Source organism: Alligator sinensis, unplaced genomic scaffold (assembly GCF_000455745.1).
Source record: "Alligator sinensis unplaced genomic scaffold, ASM45574v1 scaffold951_1, whole genome shotgun sequence".
In the NCBI taxonomy this organism is placed as follows: domain Eukaryota; kingdom Metazoa; phylum Chordata; order Crocodylia; family Alligatoridae; genus Alligator; species Alligator sinensis.
Genome location: NW_005843719.1, coordinates 39,337 through 50,199, shown reverse-complemented (window position 1 = coordinate 50,199; position 10,863 = coordinate 39,337). Strand labels below are relative to the sequence as shown.

General features: G+C 44.5%; 1 protein-coding gene across 1 annotated transcript; it reads left to right on the top strand.

The window, feature by feature from the left end:
- The first annotated feature begins 9,562 nt into the window (after positions 1-9,562).
- On the top strand, positions 9,563-10,543 carry LOC112548912 (olfactory receptor 6F1-like). Its single transcript, XM_025195684.1, has one exon. The coding sequence runs from the start codon at positions 9,563-9,565 to the stop codon at positions 10,541-10,543; it is 981 nt and encodes a 326-aa protein (XP_025051469.1).
- Positions 10,544-10,863: the final 320 nt, after the last annotated feature.

Genomic DNA, 10,863 nt, shown 5'->3' with positions numbered 1-10,863 from the left:
GCACACACAAACAAAAAACCACAACTTTGGGTTGTGACAGAGCAGAGTATAGTTTAGCCTGACAAATACAATGTCACACTGCCCAAGGAAACAATGGAAACTTTGTCTCTCCTCTTATTAGATTCATAAATGCTAGGGTTGGAAGTGACCTCAATAGATCATCAAGTCTGACCCCCTGCCTGGGCAGGAAAGAGGGCTGGGGTCTGGTGTCACCCATGTCAAGAATTTGACTTGTCCACAGGTTGAGGTACAGAAATGGCACAAGCCAGAATATGAATCTACAGAGGTAGATCAGATTCATCCCAGGTGACACATGCATGTATTATGCACTCCATTAGTGTGTGCGCCATACTCTATCCATCTACTAAAAAACCTTCCTTTGAACAGGTAGGTTTAGCCTTCAGCTTTTCAATGGACTCCCTCTTCTTCTCTGGTAACAATAGTTATGTTTTTTAAAGCTATTTAAAGTAATTTTCAAAGATACCTAAATCCTACTTACTCTATGGGGATCTGATACTCATATCCCTTTGATGTCTATGGGAATCATAGAAAGAGGGAGTGTGGAAAAAAAAAAAAACACAACAAAACAAACCCAAACCTATTGTATATTTATGTATATTGTGCCTGTGCCTGAGCCAGTGTGTACACGCAGATGTGTGTTTGTGTGTGCACGTATGTGCACATGTATGACATGGCTAAAGAACCTTGAAGCAATCTGAGCCAAGGGAAGATCATCCCTGACTAAACTATCCAGCCGAATGTCCGTCTAATCTGCCCTTGAAAATGTTCATAGTTGGAGATTCCATACATTTTCTAGATAGCCTAGTCCAGTAATTTATCAACCAAATAATCAGAAAGTTCTTCCTAATCTTCAACCTAAATTTCCTCTGATGCAGCCTGAAGCTATTGCTCCTGATTCTGCCTCCATCTCTTTCGCTATAGAAAAGCCCATTGGCTTTTCTCCAGGGTCAGTAACGCTAACTCTTTAAGCCCATCCTCATAAATTGTGCTTCCCAGGCCTCTCATTATTGTTGTTCTCTGTTGTACTCTCTCCAATCCTGTACTCTGCTGTACTCTGTCCACATCCTTCCTAAAGTGTGGGGCCCAAAACTGACACACAACACCAGTGCTGAATACAGTGGAAGAATCACTTCCCTTGATTTGCAAATGACACTCTGTAAATACTCAGTATATTGTTGGCCTTTTTTTTGCTAATGCAAGAATAAACACACTATTGGCTCATATTCAGATTATGATCTATTGTAACCCTGAAGTCCTTTTCTGCAGTGGTGTAGTTAGGCAGTTATTCCCCTGTCTATGCATGCAATTTTCTTGTCCCAGCTACAGGACTATACATTTATACTTCTTGAATTTTATTTGGTTGATTATGGAAGCTGACAATCAATTGTTCCTCTATGCCACAGAGTAAGCATTACCCAGTGGCTTCCAGAATTCTCCTCTTGCAATTAAGCCACCACATTCTTCATTTAGTATTCATTCATTTAGTGTTCTGCATGATGATTTTCCCTCTAGCAGCCAGATCCTACTCCAATTATTAGCACCTATGCGTATAGAGTGTTTGAGGCCCAGTCAAACTGGATCAGGGAGAGGAATGGGGGTTGCTTTCCATTCCTATATCCTATGTCCCTATTATTAGCAGAGCAAAGTAGGAACAGATCCAAGTTGAATATGAGGACAGATACTTGTATCTGCCTAGAGACAATTTGAATAGCATTACAGCAGTCCCCACTAGGACTGTTCTATTTTCTATGATTCTCTAACACATTTTCTCAACATGTCATGCTCTGTTCTCTTGGTGGACTTAGTTTTCATTTTCACTGTCTTGCTGGACTTACTCTATGTCACCATCATCTCCTGTGTCTGCATCATTTTCATGGTCCTGTGTATCCTCACTTGTACCTCCCACTTCCCTGCAGTCCTCATTTTTCTATAGGGCACCCTCTTCATATACAGCCAGCCTGGAAGGATCCAACCAACAAACTGGTATTTGTGTATACCACTAGTCCGAAAAAAAACTACAGCATGAATATACATGAGTATATAGTAAACTGAGTATGCAAGAAGAAGGAATATGAAAGTCTTAGAAAGGGAAGGAGAACTATACATCTGGGAAAGAGAAGGGGCAAAAAAGTGAAGAACATCTCTGCAACATTTCTTAAGTTGTTGGAAAGGTTGGGGTGTTGTTTTGGTGACATAAACAGTGATATTGAAATAGCAAATAGCAAATGTAGCCACATAACTCACACCCATAAGTGTGGTTTCCCAGATAGTGTGACTACAGGAGTCATCCCCAGCACAGGTGAGGTTGAGTGCTATAGTTGCCCCGCTGTGCCTGGAGCCAGTGGCCCTGGCTAGCTTTAGGGAGAGGTCAGGCATGGAAGTAGAGATAAGCCAGGTGGCAGGGGCTGCTGTGGTAGGTTTATGGTGCTATGCTAGCTTTAGGGTTGAGGCAGGCTAGAGGCATTAAAAGGATGTTGGGGGGAAGTGGGAAAAGGAGGGACAGACTGATGAGGCAGGCAAAGGAAAAAGAAGCAGCCTAACCAGACAGGGAACAGGAAACTGAGTATACAACCCTAAGGCAGCTGGGGGTGGAAGGGCACAGGCTATAGATTGGGGTGGGAAATTAGAAGGAGGAATGGATGGCAGGGGAGACCAGAAAGTGGTAAACCCCAGGAGCCAAAGGCACAGCAGTCCCCCTAACTGCTAGTTATTTGCTTAAGTACACATTTATCAGCTCCAACAGTCCTTTGAGAGGCTGGATGACAGAACCTATATACAGAGGTACCCCCCCAATCTGGCCACCCTGCAGTACATCTGCAACCTGCTTCAGCCCCACCAAGCTTCCAGCAACACCCTGATGGTGTCTGAGAGGGTGAGCATTGCCCTGGCTGTCCTTGCCTCAGGGTCATTTCCCAGGCATCTGTCCAAAACACCTACATTAGCTAGGCTTTTCCATCAGTTCCTGGACATCTTCTTCTACCACACAAAATAAATTTTTAATTAATATTTATTTGCCTCTGGCTCCTATCTAAAGTGACAGGAGCCAGGGGCAGGATGACCCAGGGCAAGCCACAGCAGACCCCTGGTAGAGCAGGCATTCCCCCCACACCAGCTGGAGGGACCATGGAGTTGCTCCTGCCTGTGCTGGAACGGGAAACTCAGACAAGAGGGGGTTGGGGCTGTGCATGCTGGTCCCCACCTGACCATGGGGCTGGGGTGGGGGGCTGGGAGTGTGGGGGTGCACAGGAGCCAGTGCTGGTGGAACCCAGAGTGGGGTGGCTCCCTGTTCTCCCTGCTGGGGCAGCCCAGCTCCAAACAGCCCAGCCAGCTGCACCCCAGGCTCCTGCCACCCTGCTCTGGGCCCTGTCGGCACTGGCACCGGGGCAGCACCCGGCTGTCGCCGACTCCCAACCCCCTTGTTTGGCCCTGGGGGCAGCATGGGGGGGGGCAGTGCCTGAGGCTGCTGGGGTTGGCATGACTCATCAGGGACATGGCCCAGGGCATGGGGAGGTGGCATGGAACTTGCATCCTATGCCTGAGGCTTGGGGCGGCAACAGCTTGGTTGCCCCCCACCCCATGGAAGGATCCAGTGGGTGCAATTGCCCCAGAGGGCAGGCCCAGGCCCCCCACCCTCAGGGGCCTGTCAGCATCTCACTTCCTGACCTCAAGATGTGGGAAGGCTGTGCCAGGAGTGGGAGCAGAGCCACAGCCACTTTTCTGCTCCAGAAGCTCTTATGGTCACGAGGAGCCCAGGGGCCCTGGGAATCTCCTGCCTCCTGAGCCTGCTGGGGTGGCATGACCTGGCTGGGTCCTGGCCTGGGGCAAAGGAAGCTCGGGGCAAAGGAAGCTCGGGGAGACCGCAGAACCTTATGGAGCAAAAACGCAGCCGCAGCTCTGCTCTGGCTCCTGGTGCAGCCTGCAGCTTGTGCCTGGGCTGGGGGGTGAGCTGCTGCCAGGTCACCAGGCTCCTGCAGGGTTGGGTGGGGGAGGGGTGGGGCCTTCCCCCAGGGTGGTGGCACCCTCTCGGGCTGCCCATGGGGGTGGGGGCAGCCAGGCAGTTGCCATCCCAAGCCTCAGGTGCAGGATGCCACTTCTGTGCAGCATCCCTGGGCTTCCTGCATCCTGGGCCACATGCCAGCCCCAGTGGCCTTGGGTGGCCCCCTGCACTGCCCTCAGGGCTGGCCAGGAACATCCCCAGGGCCCCCAGCCTCCTGTAAGCTGTAGGAGATTTTGAAGCAGAAAAGCAACCATGGGTCTGCTCCGGCTCCTGGCGCAGCCTCCTTGCCTGTCCCAGGCCATCCCCTGGAGTAGTGGCAACCCCCAGGCCACCCGTGGGGGTGGGGCAGCCAGGCCTTTGCTGCCCCAAGCCTCAGGCATGCCATGCAAGTTATGCGCCACCTCCCTAGGCTTCCCACATCCCGGGCCAGATCCCCACCAGCTCGTGCCACCCCCAGTGGTTACATTAGCCCCCCCACACTGCTCCCCAAGCTGGAAAGGCCCTTCCCCAGCAGCCCCCGACCTCCTGACCACAGCAGGAGCCACCGGAGTGCAAACACAGCCACCAGACTTTGGGCAGCAAGGGCCCGGCTGGCTCTCCCCTTACAACCTTCCTGAAAACCCCACAGCTACAACCTCCTCCAGACACAGTCACACATCACACAAATACCACACAGCCACATCCACAGTTCCCCACAAACCCCACATCTACCAACTCATCCATACCCCCCCGATAGCCCTGCACACCCCACATGCTATACAAGAGTAAGACTGAATTTTGAGCTATTATGCAATCACTTCTACATATAAAGCACAAACACACATATATCAGGACAAAAATATATTATTTAATTGAATTAAAATATAATATTATGGGTATTGATTTCTAGTACATCATTTGTTTTTCTTCCAGTTCTAAGATAGCAAACCCTCTTCTCTGAAGGAGTACTTCCAGGGGCAAAGTTCAGAGGTCAGCGGCAGGACTTTCAGTCCCAAGATGGTGACCAGGGGGTGGAGTACCTGTCAAGGAGTGGGGTTATCCATGTGGCTCTCGAAAGCTTGCCAAAACTTGCTAAGCGGCCCTCTGCCCAAAATAATTGCCCACCCCTGGCCTAGAAATTCTGTATATGGCCTTCTAGGGGAGTTTACTACCCATCCAGCTACTGAGATAAAAAACACACAGATGGACTCAACCCTTTCTGGAATATAATCTCAGGTATGCAGACATGTAGCTGCATGCATATACGAGTAATGCGTAGCCCTGTGCAGTCTCAGTTTATATATCCACAGCATAAAGCCAGGCTTCAAATTAGACAGGTTGAAAACTCATTTAAGCTCATGAAAGAAAAAAGAATTCTACCCAAATTACTTAGCTTGCGGTAAATAACTTTAAACCATAATAAAAAAGGGAGTAGATACATAAGACACCAGCTGACATTGTTGTATATACCATTTCATGTCAGTATAAAGTTCTCAGTGCTACCTGGCTCCCCCATCCCCTGCAAGGGAAAGACTGCAATATCACCTACTTCAGATAGAAAGTTTGGGAGCACTGGTTATATGTAAAACGTGCATAATTACATCATGTGTTGTTCCCTTCCCGCGATACAATTTAAAAATGCAGCCGCAAGCTTTGTCCAAAAAAGTAGAAGAAAATTTAGGTTGCATGGAGAGAGACAAGGAAGGTGTGAGAAAGAGAGAGACATCTGACTTTTTAAACATTTGATATACAAATATTAAAAACAACAAGTGAAAGTGCAAGGGCATGTGGCCCTCCCAGGGGCCAAGCATGATGGAGAGAATGAGTGTCTAGGCTTGTTTTGTTTTCTTTTTTAGCTGTTACAAATATCAGGGAATAGAAAAATCAGTTACATGCAGATCTTCAGCTTTCTTTACACTGACTTTCTAACCTTCCTCTCCCTGAACAACAATAATAGACAAAATTATTTCTCCCAGAGCCAAGAAGAAGGAAGTCCCAAAGGACTTTTATTTCATTAATTGCCAACTCTCAAACCAGAGCTTTTTCTTTCCTTATTCTTCACGTACTTTTCCTGCCAAAGCAACAAGAGTTTAACTGGCAACAAAAACCAGTCACACCCATGTGGGCTACTATTTATAGAAGGGAACAAAGGAACCAGATAAGCCAAATGCTATTGTCTTTCATGAGTTTCCTCTGTGCTCTGTATCTGCCTTTGACTGGGCTCATAGGGCGTGACAGAACAAGGATAAAAAGAATTAAATGAGACAAAGAGACTCTTGAAAGATTTCTGTAATGATGCAGTGGGCATAACTGAAGGTACCGAGGACACTCTTCAACCTTACATTTGTTTCCTAAAGGTCTTTTATGTGTGGGCCTCTCCATTCTGCACAAGCAAGACCCCAAGTTCAAAACAATTTTGGTGAGTGCCTTTGTCATTTGTACAAAGACCAGAGCTTAGTGCAGGAAGACGGGTGACAAGATGATTTTTGGACTCCTTCATTTGAAAGCCCCTCTCTTGAAAAATATTCTGCTTTAATAGTCTCTAAATATTATATTAATTTTGGGGGAGGAATATGTAGGGTATTCCAGGAAACAATCAAAAAGCCAAATAAGGAGATGACCTAAAAGGACTCTTCCAAGGCATTTACTGGTATGAAAGGTCATTTTTTATAATATAAATTTAATTCATAGATTTAAAAAAAATTGTAGAAATATGTTTTAGTAACTTTGTTTTCAATTTATTAATGGAAGAACCAAAAAAGGTGGGGGGATGCAACTTATCCAAGATCAGCCAGATTTCCAGAGCTGGAAACAAATGCAAGGACACTAAGGGTCAACTACAACTGTCTATCCGACAGGCTATGTTGCTATTGGTGATCGTAATAACAACAGTAGCAGATATCTGAAGGTTTACAGCTCTAACAAGCTAGGGCCTATACTAAAATTTTTGTATCATTTTATTAAGTAAACAGTCAGGCAACCCTTTGTGAAAACATACTGGAGAAGCAGAAGCAAGAATAAAAAGCTCCAGGTTTCGCCCTTACATACTGCAGGTTTAAATGGTTCATTGTATAACTTGTAAGATGTTGAAGTGAGCTTTTTGCTCAAAGATTACTACTTAATAACCACCATTAAGGATATGTGTTTAATACTTCAACAGTAATGAGAGGGTACAGGAAATAACTTATAATGGCTTATGGAAACTGATTTCTTCCCTAATTTGAGAGGCACAAGTTTGCTAAAACTTAAAAAAAAAAAAAAAGACTTAAAAAAAACCCAACTTCTTTAAAATAGAAATATTCATTGCATTATGAAAAATGCTTGCAACTGAAAAAGACAACTAATAGCAAGAATCTCCATTTTTGGACTTGAAAAACAGTCTTACCCCATATTCTGAAGAACTCCTAAGTCAGAGCCCCAGTTGTTCTACTGAGATTATCTGATCTTTACATAAATTGTGAGCCTGGCTTTCTAGAGAAGAGAAAAGTTAGATGAGGTTTAACTAACAGTCTGCAAAAACAAAAGTGGTTCTAATAAACGAGATGGCAATAATTTTTTCTACAGTAGATTGGATGAGAAATAGTAGGCATAACTTGCAGCATGGGGATTTAGGTTATAAAGTAAGAAAAAAATTCTAACTGAAGATGTTTAAATACTGGAACTGATTACCTGGAGATATAACAGAATCTCTTTCATTGCAAGTTTTTAAGAGCAGGTGAGGCAAGTATTTATCAGGGATAGTTTTTACAGAGATGATCCTGCCTGGGAATAAGGGATTGGACTGAGGGATTTTGAGGACATTTCTAGCTATATTTTTCTAGTATTTAAATTGCTTAACAGTTCTGCAATGGTTGATTTTTCCAAAGATTCAAAACTACAGTTCAAACTCAAATCTAGATCATTCCTAGTCTAAGTACTTAACTAACTACCCTACTCTGCAAACCTTTTTAGATATCTAAGAAATGAAAATGTATAGATCTATATGATGCTGTTATGGTTCAGAACTTAAGCTACTTCTAGTTGTTATAGTGGGCAGTTCATCCCAAATCTGTCTACAGCAGCATTGGTATGTCTCTCTTTAAGGCATATAATTCTATATGGTAAAAAAAAAACCCAAAACATGTCAGTCTAGTGGTGAATATTCTAACAAGAATCAAAACATGGTATTTAAAAGTAGGGAAATGCAAACTACAAAGTAGATCCAAAATTAATCACTGTAACAAAGTACCAATAATATCAGTGAACTCTCAGGGTCAAATACTATTCCTCTATTAAAAACTTAAGAGGTACTTGAAGAGACATAACTAACTATTTTAGCACTTATGCACAGGTAGGTTTCTATTACCATCTTTGGGAAGAAAGGTTCACCCTAGGCATGTACCTTCTGGAATTAAAACAGGAGGGAAGGAGGCCCTTTTACCTTTCAGCCCTATAGCTAGGATACCTGAGGGAATGAGAAACCCAGGTACTAGGTCCTCCTCTCTCCAAGATAGGGCTGGGTCCTGCCTCTTGAATCTCTTCACAAAATTTTGGATTTAGCAGGCCATGGACAAAGTGTTGCCTAGAGCCCTCTCTTCTTCTTGAAAAGTGTCCACTTCCAGTAGGAGAAGATGTGGAAGCATCTTCTCCTAGTGGAAGCATCTTCTCCTACTGGAAGCAGAGGAAGCAGAGGAAAATGACCCAGGTAATTCAGTGAAATGGATATTACTTCTGGCTAGGGGAGAGTGGGGGTAAGTTCTCACCTCTGACATTTATGCGACAGAAGCTAATTCAGGGCTGCTAGTCTGTCTGGTTTAATGAACATTAAATTGAAAGTGAAGTGGTCCAGCTTCAAAGGAAGGGCAGAAGAATGCTCTGAATCTGGTCTAGCTCATGGGCTTACAGTTAGAGCCCTTGGCTGGGAAATGGGCAAAAAAGCTCCAAGCCCCTTTGGTTAAGGTGGTTTAGAAGCATCTTCTCCTGCTCCTTGGCAAATGCCCTAACAGCCAGTATAATCAGACTAAAAGTTGGGGGTGTCATCTCTTTTTACAAACCCCTTCTAGTTGAAGTTTTTCTGGGATTACAGTTTCAGGATTTTCCCTAGCGTGATGCATTTCTATTCCACCTGGATGTCTATACTGAGTGCAGCCTTCTGAACATATCCAGTAACAAGGGGGATATGTGGAATTTAACCTGTGGCTAAGCACCAAAAGTTACAGTTACTTAGGTCCATAGGTGCCACAAAGGTGCACAGAGGTGAAACATGCTTAAGTGAACCCTAAGTTAACTGAGGTCAAATAAGAAGTATCTGGGCAAAACAAGTTGTGATGTCAGGAGGTCAGACTGGATAGCGTCATGCCCCTTGTCATTTATACACTATGAGATACTAATAGGAACTCCAGATCCATGATACAGTCTAGACAGACAGAGAATATTTCAATCACTTGCTTCATCAAACAGCAGTAATGTTACCCAAACTGTTTAACCCTGCGATTTCAGTCTTGTGGTTTCCTTCTCAGTAATGATAATACTGGCGTTCTTTGGTGGGTTTACCTTGTTCATTGTACATATGTGTTTCCCCTATAGATGTCTTCATGGGACATAAGAAATGGTTCCTCTGTGATGGAGTTCATCTTTGTAGGTTTTTCTGTCACTCGGAACTCACAACTTGGTCTCTTTTTCCTCTTCATTGCTGCATACCTATTTACTATCCTGGCCAACGTCACCATCATCATTGTTGTTGTGCTGAACCATCAACTCCACACTCCCATGTACTTCTTCCTCAGTAATCTTTCCTTTCTTGACATCTGGTATGTCACGGTCACTGTGCCTAGGCTCTTGGTTGACTTGCTGATCGGGAAGAAGCCTATATCTATCATGGCCTGCTTTACTCAGTTCTACTTCTTCTTTGTGTGTGGAGCAACTGAGAACTTCCTACTGATGCTCATGGGTTATGACCGCTACCTGGCCATATGTCGGCCATTGCATTACCTTACCATCATGAACACATCTGCCTGCATCCGCCTAGTCACCTCATGCTGGACCATGGGGTTTCTGGTGGTGATTGTGCCCATGGTGTTGATAGCCAATTTGTCCTTTTGTGGGCCCCATGAACTTGACCACATCTTCTGTGACTTTTCTCCTCTGCTGAGGCTCTCATGCACAGACACCTCTAGCACAGAGGCCATCTTCTATGCCCTGGCCTGGGCTGTCCTCCTAGGTTGCTGCGTCTTTACCATGGTGTCCTATGTCTTCATCATTTCCACCATCGTTCAAATCTCCTCTGACACTGGGAGGAGCAAAATGTTTTCCACCTGTGCTGGGCACCTGACTGTGGTGCTTATCTACTATGCTACAAGCACCTTCACCTACATCCGCCCATCAGCCAGGAATTCCTTTGCAATGGATAAGGCTGTGTCTGTCTTTTACACTATTGTTACCCCTATTTTGAACCCTATCATCTACAGTTTGAGGAACAAGGATATGAAAGTGGCCCTGAGAAAAACTTTAAGGAATTGGGACAATTCTCTGGGGAAAGGACATGTTGGTAAAGTGTCTCTTAGTTAGAGATTAAGCCAATTAGACATGGTTCACAAGCATTCCAGAAAGGAACCAGGGATTTTAAGAGGTATAAGGCAAGTAGTCAACCCCAGATTAATTAAATTTGAGTTTGACTACCTTAGTTTGTAATATCCACTAAGGATTCCAGAATAAAAAAAAACAATCGATCTACCCATGTCTCTTTTCTCTATCTACGAGACATTGGCATTAGAAAATAGACAATTTAAATGTCTTTATTCTCAGCAACTTTTGGTGAAACCCTTATGTATACAATATTAATTTAGTTAGGCACACAAATAATACTTGAAAGAAAGCTTGTTTGTTTG